Source organism: Ovis aries, chromosome 21 (genome assembly GCF_016772045.2).
Source record: "Ovis aries strain OAR_USU_Benz2616 breed Rambouillet chromosome 21, ARS-UI_Ramb_v3.0, whole genome shotgun sequence".
Taxonomy (NCBI): domain Eukaryota; kingdom Metazoa; phylum Chordata; class Mammalia; order Artiodactyla; family Bovidae; genus Ovis; species Ovis aries.
In genome coordinates, this window is record NC_056074.1 from 9,112,028 (window position 1) to 9,129,212 (window position 17,185).

General features: G+C 33.6%; 1 protein-coding gene across 33 annotated transcripts in view; it reads left to right on the forward strand.

Moving 5' to 3' along the window:
* Positions 1 to 17,185, forward strand: part of PICALM (phosphatidylinositol binding clathrin assembly protein) — a 259,498-nt gene that overhangs the window by 222,990 nt on the left and 19,323 nt on the right. For 16 of the 33 annotated variants that reach the window (XM_060403877.1, XM_060403875.1, XM_060403879.1 and 13 more), the window contains 6 exons: positions 1,786 to 1,889; positions 6,909 to 7,058; positions 12,751 to 12,858; positions 14,491 to 14,622; positions 14,718 to 14,748; positions 14,928 to 15,027. In XM_060403877.1, coding sequence (XP_060259860.1) covers positions 1,786 to 1,889; positions 6,909 to 7,058; positions 12,751 to 12,858; positions 14,491 to 14,622; positions 14,718 to 14,748; positions 14,928 to 15,027 — 625 coding nt within the window. The remainder of the gene's footprint in view (positions 1 to 1,785; positions 1,890 to 6,908; positions 7,059 to 12,750; positions 12,859 to 14,490; positions 14,623 to 14,717; positions 14,749 to 14,927; positions 15,028 to 17,185) is intronic. The other 17 variants (XM_060403874.1, XM_027959523.3, XM_060403881.1 and 14 more) reach the window with 3 other exon arrangements.

The following is a 17,185-nucleotide window of genomic DNA, read 5'->3' on the forward strand; positions in this document are numbered from 1 at the left end:
GTTTTATTTTTTAAATCTCAGTTTCCAGATAAGATAATGTACAGATTATGGTTCTCAGTCTTAGCCACCATCAGAATCACAGATTTATGAGCCCCACCTCTAGAGTTTCTGGTTCAGTAGCTGTAGGGTAAGGACCAAGAATCTTCATATCTGTCAGGGTTGTAGGATCACTAATATAGGGTTTAACATGGTACTGCTTGTTCATTTGCTGAGTCATATCCGACTCTTTGCAACCACATGTACTATAGTATACCAGGCTTCCCTTTCCTTTGCTATCACCTGAAATTTGTTCAGACTCGACGTCCATTGAGTCAGCAATGCCATCCAACCATCTCATCCTTTGTTGTCCTCTTCTCTTCCTGCCTCCAGTCTTTCCCAACATCAGGCTCTTCGCATCAGGTGGACAAAGTATTGGGAGTTTCAGCATCAGTCCTTTCAATGAATATTAAGGGTTGATTTTCTTTAGTTAGGATTGACTGGTTTAATACCATGGACACGGTGCTTATTGCATGGTAAATGCCACATGGAGAGTGATGCTTGCTTGTTTTTCTTTGATTTTGTTGTTGCTGTTTATTAACTTATCCTTAAACGATCTTCCCTTCAACTTACCTACTCCTGTCAGAGTTCAGTGTAACTTAACTGCTGCCTGCTCCCAAAAGTTTTAGTAGATGTTGTATTTAGTTACGTGTTTTTCTTTCTTTCAGTTTTGTCTTTTTGTTTGTTTTGATTTTTGTATAATACTCTCCTTAATCCCCAATAACATCAGACCCATTAAGTGTTAAGTTTTTGTCTTAGGGATCTTAGAAAGAAGCCTGTCTAAGCAGGGTAAGAGGATGCGGGTAAATAGAAAAGAATGTTAAATATTTGAGGATAAAACAATCAATTGATAAAGATCTAATATTTTTATTTCACTTAATACATTAAACATTTTCACCTTTTTAATGGTAATTAAGGACAAATCTTACAGCCTATTATGTAACACTTACTGCATAGTCTATATTTTTCCCCAAAGCACTAAATACATTTGTATTTTTATTTACTTATAACACTATATTTTACATCTAAAAGATATATCTTCAAAACTTTTTATTTTTAAATAAGTGTAAGTTAAACTATGAATAAGTGTAAATTAAACTATGCTGAGGTACAAATAATGCCTCAATTCTTAGAAACTGGAATCTTATTTGTTTCTTAATCATGTAAAAGTCTCATGGTAAGATATATGTAAGTTGTATTGTGTAAGGGGGTGGCTCTGTTACAAGTTTATATCATATATGCATGTTTAATTTTTTCCCTATATTACTGATATGCTTGATATTTGAAGCAATAGAGGTAATATTAATAGGTATTTTATTTTGTTGGAGTTTTGGTATTAAAAATGTAATTGGAGTTTTAAATATTAAAAAACACATTTCTTAGAAAAACTAATTTGTCATGTATTTCATAATTTGGAATTATGTTGTTTAGGTACTAGGTTCTTTTCAATAAAGAGACTAATTTTTTCCTGAGCAAGACCTTGATTCTTTCCAAAATGGCTGTTATTACTTGAATCCTCTCTAAACTTAAGATATGGTACTTGAATCATTTTCTAGGTCTCCTTTGAAATATGCTGTTATACAAGGGACATGCAATTCTTTCTTGCTAAAACTGTTCTTCCTTTTGAGATTTATATTATTGGGACTTTTTTCTCATTTTAAAAAAAATGTTTTTATTTACTGGAATGGGTGAGAGGAGTGACTAATACAGCAAAGTCTAATAAATCGTATTTTCAAAATATCTTTCTAGCACATCAAAGCTACCAAATGATCTGCTTGATTTGCAGCAGCCAACTTTTCACCCATCTGTACTTTCAATGTCAACTGCTTCTCAGGTAGCAAGTACATGGGGAGGTAAGCATCAATGAATCTACTTTGTATGTTGTATAGGCATCTCCCTTCCCCATTTTGTGGGATTTACTTGCTTTCACTTGACACATGAGAACTTGAAATATATTAATATGACAGTGAAGTTGTTTTGCCCCTTGAAGACATTTTAATTTATTAATAAATACAATTTTGGAATATATGTTCAGTTAAATTATGAAATGAGATTTAATGCAGATGAAGAAGGACCAAATATGTTTAAGTGTGAAATTATTCTTTCAATGTTGAATTTCTGTTCTGTTACCCAGAAATACATAATGGGTATTTTACTTTTGGTATAGGAAAAAAAAACTTACTTGCAGAGGGGAAAACTCATCTATTGAAGTTCTAATTAAGTTCAGGAAGTATCAGGCAGTGCACTATCTTGTCATGACAGACTTTTGCTACTTATATTTAAAATGTTCATTTAATTCAGATTTTGGTATTCAAAAAATTTTCCCCTAGTTCCAACAGGAAAGTTTGCTGCCCTTGAGTAGTTCTTCGAACTTAAGGTGAACATATTATGTTCATGACCCAGCATTTTTGAAGAGTGAGCCATGTCAGTTTTTAAGTTAGACATTTAGTATGTTTTCAAATCATTTCCTTTGGTTTTGGTACTTCTGTTTGTATTTATATAAATATTATTTTACAAACAGTCAAAAAATTTTATGAGAGGGGAAGATATTCTGAGAAAGGACATTGTCAAGAAAACTGTTAAGAGAATGGCAAACTACCTTAAACTTCATGCTGGCTCACATGTAAAATCTAGCTTGAGTGGCTTACCTCTCAGAGCAGGGATTCATTGTTCTAGTGGAGTTTTATGATATATTAGACTTTTTTCCTTTATTTTAATAATTTGAGTTAATAACTTTTGGGTTTTTTTTAATAGTTATTTCTTCAGACCCAGTTTTATATAATAAAACATAAACTCTGTGAATAGTTTATATAATAGAACATAAACTATGTGAATAGGAGCTCTAAAATATTTTGTTGAGTGATATATCCCTGATGGATTGAACATTTCTTGGTATATAGCAGGTACTTTGTAAATGCTTTTTGAGTCAGTAGATGTTTTCCTTTTAGGGGGCAGATTATTTCTGGTTCAAGACAGGATAGGGAAAAGGAATAGTAAAACACGAAAATACTAGGTTTTTAGACGAATTTTGTGAGCTATCACTTTATTTTAAAAACTAATTGAGCTAAATCTTAAGATCTAGGAGTAATTTCTAAAAGTAGTAAGCTAGTTCAAAGTCAGTGAATTTTTCAGAATTATTTAAATGATCTGTAGACAGCATATTAGGGTTAAGAGAAACAAATTTCTTAATAGCCTAATGATAATTACAATTTTAGGATTTTTAATCTGGCAAAATTTGCATGCTTATTTTCTGCTTATTGTGAATTGCTTATTAATAGGATTAACAGGACCATTCAAGCGGTTTTAATTTGCTTACCTTTAAAGAAGCAAACTATAGTTTTCTGAAATTAAGGCTAAAAAGTTGTATTACTGGAGAGATGAAAACTTTTACAGAAGACTTGGTAGAACTAATATAACATTTCAGTGAAACTGAACTGGGTGTTAGTTTTATCTGGATACCATATACAATTGTAACAATGACAAATCAAAGTTTCTGTTTGGAATCAGTGAGCTCACATATGAAAGCAGATAGACTGTTGCTGTGGGAGAATAATTTTAAGTAATTTCAGTATGTAAAAATTATTTTATAGTCTGTTAGAAGAATTATCTGATAGCAGTTTGTGTATAGAATGTTGGAGTACATTTAATTATGCTGTACTTTTCTCTTTTAGGTTATTTTGGTTTATGTACTGTTTTCGTCAAAATTTCCCCCATATTTTAACATTAGGCTTGCTATCTAAATGTGGCACTGTAAAGATTGTTTTGAAAAAAAAAAGTATTACTATACTATACTATACTATACTATACTATAAGGTATAGTTGGGAGCAGAGGCAGTAGCAGTTGACTACTGTTTTTCCAAAATCCTACAGTTATATATGAGGAAAGCGTGGTGATCTTACTATAAGCCCCTCAATTTAAGAAAAATGAAACTTTGCCTTATATTTGGCTTCTGTGTTGGCAATAACTGCAAAGTTTTGACTTATGCATAAAGAGATAGCCGAAGAGTATTTTAAACCAAGAACTCTTAATACTTAATCATTGTATTGTTCATAACCATGACATTCAGGTTAAGATATTTTCCTTTATTTTTAAAATTAAAGTTACTAAGGTAATAAGTCTTTTATATAAAGCTTTGATCATAACAGTAAATTCCAGAAGGTACTTTTTGAAGTTAACCACTTACCTGAACATTTGAAATATGTAGCATTTTGTATCATGCTTTTATAGCATGTGACAAAACAAAGATTAGATATTTTTATAATTCTAAAATATTATTTAATGTTTTTATTGCTCTCATTTGCTGAAAATGAATATCAGCAACAGATTTGGTATTTAATTTAGTTCTTATCATAGGCACCACAGAGATGGTGTGCATTTCCACTCACAGCTAGGGTAGTGGTAAACAGTTAAGAGGAAGTAAGGTTTGCCTATTTATATGAGAGGTATGTAAGTAAGATTGTACCTTTAAATGAACATTGAAGAGAATACAAGCTCGCTTGTTTCTTTCATTCCATTATTAACGAGCCTTTGATTTTTCAAGAAATGGTCTGGAGTCGAACACGCAATTGCTATTGAATACTAATAGCTGAGATTTCAGTTTTTACCACCTTAAAAACTTTGAGTTACAGCAAATCTAGAGATACACATTATTTTCAGCTTAGTACACTGTTGTATATTTTAAGCAAGATTTCAAAATTTATTTCAGGCAAAAAAGAACGACCCATTCTTAAGTTTAATTTCTTTCTCAGCTGGCATAAAACACACATTATGAAAACACTCATTAAAAATACATCATGAAAACACTCAATTTTCTGTGTGCAAATGTAGATGTCAGATATTTATCTCAAGACTAAAAAAATGACTGGTACTATTTTAATCTTGAACTTTTTGGATTATTTTTCTACATAAAATTAAACTTTCAAGTGAATAATGATAATAGAAAAAAGTATTTAATTAAAATATACAGAATTTTAGAGTTGCCAGGCTGATAAAAAGTTTAAGTTGGAATAACTGGAATATTATTAGTATTTTTTAATCTTTAATGAATTTGAATTAATTTTTATGGTATAATTAAATCTAAATGATGATATCCACTATACCATAGTAGAAATGTTTTGTCAAGGTAGATTAAAAGGTGGTTTTTCTTATTGTCTGATTGATCTAAATATACAGATGCACTTACATTTTTCTGCATACTCTATAGGATGTTTCATATAATAGGAAATGAATGATATTAAGTGCTTAGGTAAAAAGTATCAGTCAACAGAGTAGCAGATAACGAGTAACTTTTTCCAAACATGTCATTTCTCGAAAACCTAATGAATCTGTTGTAGAAATGTGTATACTCTTTTTGAATGACTTCTCTCATGGTTGCTTCTGCATGGAAAACTAGATAGAGTTTTTGTGTTACTTACTTGTCCACCAAAGTATAATGTACTTTAAAAGCTCTATGCCACTATCAGATATTTCAGAGTAGTATTAATACTTTCAACCAAACTGATCAACTCTAAACTTAATGCAGCTCCTTTCTTATACAAGAAGGAGTTAGAGTGGTCATCATCGCATTTGTATTTTAGTACAAAAAGTGAATCTTATTTCTGACTCTCTTCTACTTTTTGTTTCTGAATTATTTTTTTTTCTGATTCTTTCCCCCCATTTTCCATTTATTGAGGAGTTGGAGGGATGGGAAAGATGTTCATGATCATTTGAGTTAATAGTGTATCAGTGAGTTTTGATATGTTTGTAAGACTTACTACAGTGACCTCGATTTTATTTTGATGTTTTTCTTTTTGAAGTTACAGTTGCAGGATTTGCAGAACACTAACTTTCAGTTTATTGACTTTAAGGATAAAATGTGCCTGTATTGAAATGCAGAAGCTGTTTCTTTGGCCATTGCCTCCTTATTGTTCTCCCTTACAACCTTAGAGTAGATTAATAGTGCTGAATACTGTATTCTTAAGTTAGGACCACAGACTAGAATACACAGAAATAGGCTACTGGTTGGACTACGGGAGTACCTTTCATTTTTAGTTGTGCTAGAAAATTATGAGAGTTTATTTTTGCTTCTCCCCATACTTAAGAAATGATGAATGGCTTTCAGTCATTACAGTGTTAGTTATCTTGAATGAGGAATAGATACAGTAAATAATGATTCCAAAATAACTTCAATTGTAGGACTTGATGATAGTATGTATTTGATACATTCTACTAGGGAATAGTACCTTTGTTATTCCTGCCAAATCATTTAGGCTCTAAAACTTCCAGCCAGGCCTTCAAAGCTAATCCCAGTCTACTACATGGCCAGTCTTTTGTCTCTGTTCTTAATTTTTCAAAATTTCTTTTTCCATCATTAGACATTTGCTTCATCTTTATTATTTTGTTTCCTACATCTGAAGCTGTACAAGAGTTATATGGACATGTTAGAAACTCCTAACCCCTTTTGGCTTTTTGAAATACTACTTACTCCATATTCATATGAGTTATTTAAGTATGCATAGCTATGCAGCCAGAGCCAGTACACTCCCATCTTGGGTGGGGAACACGGTTCAGGTGAGATGGCTCATCTATAGAACCATTTTGTTGTTATTCTCTTTTTAAACTACCTGACTGTTGTCTTTCTGATGTTGTAGAGCAGATCCATCCTTAGTATGCTGCTCTTGTTATGGACACAAAAGTATTTTTTTTCTGAGGGTTCATTTTAAAATATGTGTTAAATGCATTTCTTCCATCTTGGTGATTAGATTTGATCATTTGCATTTGGATTAATAATGATAATAGCTACTACTTTTCACTTTGCCTCTTTTGACTAATTACAATACTAATTAATTTACTTCCTTTCTTCATTTTGCTGTAATGCACTTGGACTGCACAGATCCTTTCTCTGCTACTGTAGATGCTGTTGATGATGCCATTCCAAGCTTAAATCCTTTCCTCACAAAAAGTAGTGGTGATGTTCACCTTCCTATCTCTTCAGATGTATCCACTTTTACTACTAGGACACCTACTCATGAAATGTTTGTTGGTAAAGTACCATTTAACCTTTCTTTCCAATTAATGTTTATACTGCCTAAGTATTTTTTAACGTATCCATTATTTTTAAAGCACTGCAATAATTACTTTGGATTTTAATAACAAACTTTAAAATAAACTAGCAATAGTGTAGTGAGGTTTTTTTTACACTAGTATCCCTGATTTTATTTGATGCAAGTTTTCAGGAAGGAAAATTTCCTTTGAAACTGAGTTTGGTTTTGTTCTCTGTCATACTGTAGCATCACATGCTACATCCTGCTCATTAGTTCAGAGTTGGTTACTAGAGCTGGTTGAAGAGTGACGTCTCTTGAACTTACGTGTTTATGTGTGCTTATGTTTTTCCCTTTCTGTTTGAGAGAGAGGGTGATTATCACCCTTAGTAGCTTTCTTAATCTTTTTTCCCCTTTTTAATTTCAAATAATGGTATAATTTTATATTGTCTAAAACCTGTACATACCCTGTATCTAATCTTAGGGGTCTCACTTCATTGTTAGCCTGGAGGTAAATGGAAAATAGGAAATGAAAAGCAACTTGACTGAATAGCTTTAATTGTGATATAAAAATCTTTTGAAGAAAGCAAAATTTCATTCCAAAGTTATACTAGGAAGAATACGTTTTTAAATATATGCTAAACTGAAATAAATGTTTTTGAATCCTGCTAAAATGATGCTAACACCCCTTAAAAGATGATGAACATGCTTTTATTCAGTTCAGAGATACAGCCAGCGTAAGGTGACACAAATGTAAGTCTTTGATTGAAGCATCATGCATAAAGTCATCTGTGTACCCTAGATAGAGCAGGTGGCCACATTCTGAATATTGTGTTAGCTATATCTGAGAGAGAAGAGGGGAGAGTGACTGGAAAGCAGTAGTTGGAGACTTGAGAAAGTTTCAAGGCAGGTGCTCTAATTACATAATTAGTCTAATCGTTCTAAAGTGTAATATTTGGTGGCTGTAATTCCTTTATTATATTGTAATACATTTAAAAATTAGGTTAAAAGCAGTTGAAACTAAATTATACATTTTGTTACTCTTAGAAATATGTCAGATGGTACCTTTTTGCTTGGTAATAAGCGGTAGCAAGAGTTATCTTCAGAGTGTTCTGTTGTAGTCTTTTACAGGTTGTATCTTTTCTTCATATTTACTGACTATGCATGGTATGTATTTAGTAAATATGACTATCTTTTTTAGTCTGTTCCCTTAGTTTGAGAATATGAAGCAGATATGACTTTGATTTGGGCTGTATATTTCCATCTTTTAAGTCAGAGCAGTGCATGGGCTTCAAGATGTCACATCTGTGTCCACTGAAGACACAGGGGACTTAACTTACTGTTAAACACCTTATCTTTGTATTGTTACAGAGTATTGTTAAATACTCTTTCTTTCTAAAACGTATTGTTAAATACTTTTTTTTTTCTGAAAGTGCAGAAGAGGAGATTAAAACCCACTGATATCAACCAATTAGGCAATAATCTAGAGTAGGGGTCAGCAAACTTTCTCTTAAAAGGTTGTTAGATTGTAAATATTTTCGGCTTGTGAGCCACACAGTCTTTTTCACAGCTGCTGAACCTTGACATAGCATGAAACAGCTATAAACAAGACACAAACGCATGAGCTTGGCTGTGTTCCAGTAAAACTTTATTTACAAAGACAAGCAGCTATAGTTTGTTGATGCCTGTCATAGAAGAGGCCTTTAGTAAGTCTTTCAGTGGAAGTTGAAAGTTCCTAAGAAGTACAGTTGTGTAATAAAAATTCCAGTAGTTTCTCACTCAGTAGTAAGAGCATGAAAGGACCACCCAAGGTGTGTCATTCCTTATACTGCATCATCTAATTAGCCACTAGCCTCATGTCATCCTTTAAAGCTTGGTTTATTAAAATTAAGTGTTAAATTACAATTAACATTTTTCTTTCTCACTTGTACTAGCCACAGTTCCACTCTTCAGTGGCACAGTGGCTACCCTAATGTACCGTATGCACATATCTGCATAGTGTGCAGATTTATAAAGCATTTCTGTTACTAGAAAGCTCTGTTGGATCATGCTGCTCTAGAATAGTGATCAGGAAACTTAGTGTAAGGAGCCAGGTAATAAATACTGTAGGCTTTTATATGATGCATAAAATCTCTGAGTCATCATCTTTTCTCTTTTATTTTAAACCCTTTCAACATGTAAAAACCATTTTTAGCTCTCATGCCATATAAAAATAGGCCACAGGCTGTAGTTTGCCAACTCCTGCTCTATAGAGTTAAGCATGACCAGAAAAAATCAGAGAGCTAGGTATGTAGCTACCTTCCAGATCTTTCAGAGGAGGACCTTGACTTGATATAGTTCTCATTGTAGTTTGTGGCTTGCCCTCATTACAGCCCTAAGGATACTGGGATGTGTAAGTCAGGCGAGTGGGTCGTGGTCCTAGCCATGCCATGTTTGTGACTGTTGAGGCCTCCTTCCTCATCTGCAGAAGAAGACATTAGAAGACATGTTAGTATTGGCTAACAAGCCAGCTGGTTCATGTTTTTTCATCTAAAGATATGAAATGTTGGTTATTTTTTAAAATTTGTTGTGAATATTATTTATATATATGTTTTAAATATAGTACTCGTAATGGAGCCTTAAGTGGTTATTTTTAGTAAGTTGTAAATTAACACCAAGGGCTTGGACTCCTCTGTTTTCTCTTTTGGTTTTGTTCCTGTTTTTGCTTTTAATTATTCCATTCCACTCTTAGCTGTTCCTCCTCACTTTCTCACTTTTCTCTCTTTTTCCTATCCTTTCTTTTCCTCCCTTATATGCCTTGTCAGATACTTTTTGTGGCACTCAAGCTTATCGTAATACTACCTTTATGTGCCATGAGCCTTCTACTGTAGCTGGTTTATTTGGAGGTAGGTAACAATAATCTCTAAAATTTATTAGTTTGTTTATGCAAGAGGTATTTCGTTTTGTTGTTTTCCTTAAAATGAGTTGGTAAGAAACAAAAACATTTGGTTTAATAAATAGTAGAGTTATTTTCTCAAAAAAGTATGAGGCCTGTTTATTACCAAACTACCACCAAAATCTTTAACAACCCAGCCAATTTTTCTCAGAGGTGTTGGAATGCCTTTCTGTCCCCAACACTTGTTCATCTTGTACCTTTCAGTCAGCTTATTATTTTCCTCTTGAAATTGTTCCTACAGTGCAATATTAATAAGTGTTAATCTATGAAGTGGCCAGTGACAGACTTTTCACTGGGTTTTGTGAAATGAAAGAGATAGGCAAATTCAGTTTTCATCAAGTTAACCTTAACTTGGTGAGCCTATTCATCTTTTGCTGGGAATCCCTAAATCTTCTCTCTTGAAATGGTGATATTTTATAACTTTGCTTTAAGTCACTCTTAAAAATTAAAGGTTGATAGTCTAATCAGCTATTATAATTTATTAAGAATTTCCCTTTTACTTTTTTCCTCTACTAGTCAAAGCTGTTAAAATTTGAGGTACTAGCTCTGGATTACTTTGTATCTTTTCAACTCTTTTATTTATTTTATTTATTTTTTTACAAGAAATGCATTTTATTTTCATTTAAAAAAAATTAATTGCAGCATGTAGGATTTAGTTCCCTGACTAGGGATCAAACCCTGGCCCCCTGCATTGGGAGTTCGGAGTGTTAAATGCTGTTCTACCCAGTAATGTCGTAATTTCACAGATTGGTGCCCCTTGGGACCTCAGGAGACGGCTCCTCTCTTTACAGAAAGTAATGAAGTCGTTTTTGTATTATTATGAAGGATAGGCTCATCTCTGAATATCAACAAAATTCTAGAAAGAATTTGAGACAGGATATCAGAGGAAAACAGAAATTTGATATACTGTCCTAGTTACAAATTATTGTTCCCTTTGTTTTCTTATTAAATGATGCCATAGCTCAGACATTGTTTCTAGGATTTAAAGAACACTGTAAGCTTCTTACACTGTAATGGTGTAGCATGGGGATGTAATTATAAAGCATTTAGATTTTTGTCTTTCTTGAGTAGATACATCTGTTCCTTTTGTAAGGAGCTTTGAGAAGAACTCGCAAGCCTGTGGTATATTTCTTAAATAGTTTGTATACTTCAGAGAACTGTTAAATCAGTATATGTAATTATATTTTGATAATGTTGTATTCTCATTGTATGGCCAGTGTCTGAGTTAAGAGTATTTTAAGGGCTAAATGACTATGGGGTAAGATCAAACTTGTACAATTAAAAATCTTTGCCTCTACAGAATATTGATACTCAGATGTAAAATGCTACTTTTTCAGTAGTATTATTGATGTATACCAGCTTGTGTGAGTCACTGTTAATAAAAAGTCCTTTCTGGCTTCTCTGACTTTGAGGACCTTCTTGAACTTGTCACCAAATCTTGTCCTAATTTTTACCTTTTTCTTTAAGATCAGTCTTTTAGTACAGCATTATTATACTTCCTTAAATCCTGGTCATGTACATTAAGAGTTCAGTGTGAGATTCTTACAGATTGAAATTGCCTTTAGCAGAAAAATGGGACAGGAAGAAAGTGTCTATGTTTAGGGCTCAAAAGTTTAATTTCTCTCAAATATAGTTGTTAATCTTCTAATACCAGATATTTAAAACTTTTTAACATTATGAGTTTATAAAATTTAGAGATGGAAGACAATTCCTTCCACAAGGAAGGAATTTATTATAGCCATTTATTCCAGCCTTCCACAAGTGAAAGAATTCTTTCTTTGTGATCCTTGCTAGGCTGTTCTCTACTTGAATATAGACTCAGTGATTGAAAGCTCCTCAAGTCATGTGACAGCCCTAATAGGTCTAGATGGTTTTAATTCTTCTAGTTAGCCTATAGAAATTCAGAACCTCACTTCACAAAAATAAAACTTCACACAACTGAAAATCTTACATTTACTTCAGCATTACCTGGTTTCTATATAAACTGGATGTCTTGGCTGAATGCCGCTAGCATCAGCGTAACATTGACAGGAGAGAATAAATTTTCCCTTTATGTTCTTGTGTTTCAGTGTAGATAGTTAAATCAGTATATTTGATTATATATGTGGCAGCCCCACTTTGGGAAATAAAGTTCAACTTAGAAGATGGTTGAAAATAGTCCTTTTTTTTTTTAATATTCAAAAAACATCTGGACACAAGGGATTCATAAGGATTAGTGGGTTATAACTTTTAAGAATCCTCTTCCTTCACAAGTGAACTTAAACTGTATAGCTTTTGATTAACCATTGAAGGAAGGAAGGCGAGAAATATGGAAGGTGAGTAGGCAGAGGGAGAAAGACTTTTCGGGATACTAAGTTATTTTTTTTTTTAACACCACAAAATTCTTATTCCCAGATGATCCTTTAAATTTTGGTTTCGTACAGGATCCTAGAATTTTAGATGTGTTTGGTTTTTTTAAAGATCGTTAGCATAAAAATTTAAGGTAAAAAATAAGCAAAAATGTTATCTTGTAATGAAACAAACTAGTAATTCAACTTTACTTACTTTTTTATTTCCTTAGTCAGTGAGGTGATTTTGTTTTGGAAAATGCAATCACTACAAGGAGATGTGGTAGTCTAGGAAACATCTTGCTTGAAGGGTTGGCTTTGTGTTTTGCTGTGGGAATTCAGGGCTTTTTCCACTCTATTTTCATCATTGTTAGATATCTATAAATGTAGAGTTATTAAAGATTGAGCTGCTTCCATTTTGGTTTCTCTTAGGGTTCACTCCTTCTCCAGTTGCACAGCCGCATCCTTCAGCTGGCCTTAATGTTGACTTTGAATCTGTGTTTGGAAATAAATCTACCAACATTACTGTAGATTCTGGGGGTAAGAAAAAATTACTTTATTACCTTTACTCTAGTGTTCTAGTTTAGAGTCTGTGTAAGGACAGATAATGATACTTTTACCATGTGTAAATAGATGGAGTTAGGATAGCCAAAGAAGTGGGTCCTCCTCCCCCAATGACTGGAAGAAAATTTCAAGCGACTATTAGCCTTTATTCTTTTCTTAGTGGCAGTTTTGAATCTGGGAAGATTCTGTTTCTCCCTGAGGGGTTAAGAGAGAGGAAAAAGAGATTTTCCTTAGATTAGAGTTCTCAATTACTAGTGACTATGTGTAGAATGCTCTGTTTTTTACTCACTATAATTTTTACTTTTACTGAAATAAAATTGGCTTTTTTGAAAACTAGGAAAGTATTACCTGAGGTACCTTGATGTATTGAAATAGTCTGTATAGTGAATGGCTGAAATAATTAAATATCAGAGCTATGGGTGCAGGGCCTTTTTTTTTTTTAAATCATTTTGTAGTATGCTTGTTCATTTGTCTTAAGACAGCTTTATAGACCTATAGAGCTAGGTTTCCACTTAGTATCTTGTTAATTTGAAGTTTGTAAAAATTGAAATCCTATAAAGTTGACACTAAATTATGTTCTTAATCGTAGAGTGGTAAGTGTAGTAATTAAATTCAGACCATTTAAACATTGAGATACTCTTAATTTCATAATATACAGTTATTAATAGTTATCATAGGTGTTTATACAAAAGTAAGAAGCAAGCTTATAAACAGTATGTACGGACTAGGAACTCATGTTTTTCTGTGCACTGGTAGGTTTACAATGATTTTTGATGTATTTAACTTTTTCCTCTCGAGTTTGTCTTACTGGGAGGAAGGATAAAGGATATAGAAACCAGTTCATATTTTATAAGCCCCCATTTTTAGTGACTTTCTTTTTCAAATTCTCTAGTATTCCTAGGTTATGCTATTGAGTCGTTTGGTGGCTTGGTTGATTGGATTTGTTTTACCTTTTACCCTTCAGGAGAGAACCTGAAGGAATTTTATTTTTCAGCAATGTCCTAGTTTACTACATGATTCTGTGCAATTAGAGTGTAGTTTAACTATTTCTTAGGTTTAATTTAGGCGGTTTTTAGACAGAAGAAAAGAGATAAGCTAGTGGTTTATTTTCACTTGGTTCTAATACACTGTTTTACATATACCTTCCATTCTTCACTTTGAAGAGTATTAAAAAGTCTATGAAATATGGTTTCTTAAAAGAAATGTTTTTTCAGAGATGTATTTTTTACCTATATTTCTTCAAGTGTGAGTGAGTCTTCAGAAGACTTTGTCAGCTGAGGGGGAGGATTAATTCCATCCTTCTCATCCCAGTTTTGGAATAAGAGTAGTTTACTTGAATGCTTCTTTCTTCATTCTCTTTAACTTTAGTGTAGTTTTGTTATGACGTGAGACAAATGAATTCTGCCAAAGTACATAGAGCCGTCTCAATCGATTTACTTTGAAATGGTGGATTTCTCCTTTTTCCACTTAAGGGCATTTATTAGTGCCCATTTTCTTAGAGGATTTTTCCATTAAACAAACAAGGAGAAAAGTCGAGACCTCCTTTAGAAAGCTATAGCTCTGTAAAGTTCCTTACAAAATCCTATTTCATCTGTTTGTAACTTTAAGGCTTTGATGAACTAGGTGGACTTCTCAAACCAACAGTGGCCTCTCAGAACCAGAGTCTTCCCGTTGCCAAACTCCCACCTAACAAGTTAGTATCTGATGACTTGGATTCATCCTTAGCCAACCTTGTGGGCAGTAAGTATTTTTTGAATTCTTGACTCTTCTTTACAATAAGTTGTTTTATAAAAATGAGTCTAGTTTTTAAATGCTTCCTTTTTCTCCTGTCCTAGATCTTGGCATTGGAAATGGAACCACTAAGAAGTGAGTGTTAAATTTGCATTTTTTCCCCCATGTGCCATCTAGAGGTTGGTTTGGCTTTTATCTCAAGAAAGTATGTCTATAAGTGTCATCTGCATCTTAAATGCTCTGTTCAATCTAAGTTTATAGTAAAAAAACTTCATAATTACAGACATTTATATCTTACTTGTGTTTATTTAAAGTGATGTAAATTGGAGTCAGCCAGGTGAAAAGAAGCTAACTGGAGGATCTAACTGGCAACCAAAGGTTGCACCAACAACTGCGTGGAATGCTGCAACAATGGTGAGTTGGAAAATCTCATGATATACTAACATGAATAATTTGGGTGAATATGTACCATGAAAATGTGTTTAAAGCAGCGATAAAGCATAAGTGTAAAGGTCATTACAAAATTTAAGAAATAAAAGTAATTTTTATTTCTTTCATTCAGCTTCTAAAGGAAGCTGGGTTGACACTATTTGCCAGGTACATTTTTGTAGCTAACGTTTACTTAAGAGTTATTTTGTGCCAGGCATCATTCTAACATAATATGTGGTTTTGTTTTATGTAATCCTCAAATTAACCTTATATGGTAGTAACTATTATTATCCTATTTCACAGATAAGGAAATGGAAACATAGGATTATTAAGTAATAAGCCCAAATAAGAGAGATGGGGTGGGTTTTTAGAACTCAGGCAGCGTTACCTCAGAGGCTATGCTCTTAATTATTATTCTCTATTGCTGGTTTCAAATCTGTTATTTATTTGTCTAACACTGAATCAGTTGCTAATTTCACACAGTGTTTCCCCTAAAAATGGCTCAGTGTTCACTAATTCAGTGTTCTGGTGACTTTAAGAACCTTCAGTTCAGTTCAGTTCAGTCACTCAATCAGTCACTCAATCGTGTCCGACTCTTTGCAACCCCACGGACTGCAGCACGCCAGGCCTCCCTGTCCATCACCAACTCCTGGAGTTTACTCAGACTCATGTCCGTTGAGTCGGTGATACCATCCAACCATCTCATCCTCTGTCGTCCCCTTCTTCTCCTCCCTTCAGTCGTTCCCAGCATCAGGGTCTTTTGAACCTTAAGTGCAGCAAATAAGGAGAATAGGCTATAAAAATTAGATGACAGTATTAACAAAGCTAGTTTCAGCTGTGTATGTATACACACTCACACATCTTACATAGATTATAATCTTAAATCCTAAATAAATTTATTCTAGTAGATGATATTTTATTTTACAAAAGAGAAAAGGAGTTTCAGAGGTGTTAAGTTGACCACCCCGCTAATTGGTACCTAAGTTGAAACTCTAGACCTGGCCAACTGGCCCCAGAGCCAGAGCTTCTTCAAGTATTCCGCATTGTTCCCTAGTTCTCCATCCTCTGGTTATCTTCTTGTTAGAACTGGATGTATCTGGTACAGATTTTTCACTGCTTTGCACATGTCTATGAAAAAAAGCTTCACAAGTATTGATTTGGGGATTACAAATAAATTTTAGTTTGTAGCAAATTTGCAAATATAGAATCTATGAATAATGAAAATTAATTGTATGATAATTAATGTCTAAGAGATTCTCCAGGCAAGAATCCTAGAGAGGGTTGCCATTTCCTTCTCCAGGGGATCTTTGCAACCCAAAGATCAAACCTGGGTCTCCTGCATTGCAGGCAGATTCTTTACTGTCTGAGCTTCCAGGGAGGACCAATGAGTTGGCATCTAATACTAAAGAAGTTCTAATAGTTTTAATTACCATAAGGTATGGTTGTCCCTGAGTAGTTTTGTGGCTGTACCATACCCTTGGTTAGCTACTGTTTTACCAATCCAATATGTCTTCCTGGGTCAGAGAAAACCAATTTCTTTTTGTAGAAAAATTTGAAACGTGCTTTCTTGCAAACTTGGGCTAATAAGCAGCATTTTGCATGTTCTGTCCTTGCTGTTCTTGGAGACCCTCATACCCTTGTTATAGCCACTTTTATTATTAAATCTCCTCCAGAGCATTGTGCTGTTTTGCTGTTTTCCTTGGGTTAATTATAAAAATTAAATATAGGGCTGAGCTAAAAATAGTGTGCTATTAAAGTTTTCTATGACATTATCTAGAGAGTTTTATTAATCTCAGTCTTCATTAGTGGAAAATAATACTAAAATTTAGCCACCTTTTAAAATCAGTACTTTTTCTCTGGGCTTCCCTGGTGGCTCAGCAGTAAGAATCTACCTGCCAATGCAGGAGATAATGGGTTTGATCCCTGGGTCAGGAAGATTCCCCTGGAGAAGGAAATGGCAACCCACTTTTGCCTGGGAAATCTCGCCTGGGAAATCCCATGGACAGAGAAACCTGATGGGCTCTAAAGAGTTGGACATGACTTAGTGACTAAACAACAACTTTTTTCCTGGTAGTGGTCACTACCATCACCAGTAATAAAACCTTACATTTTAAATAGTTTACATTTTACACACACACACTCA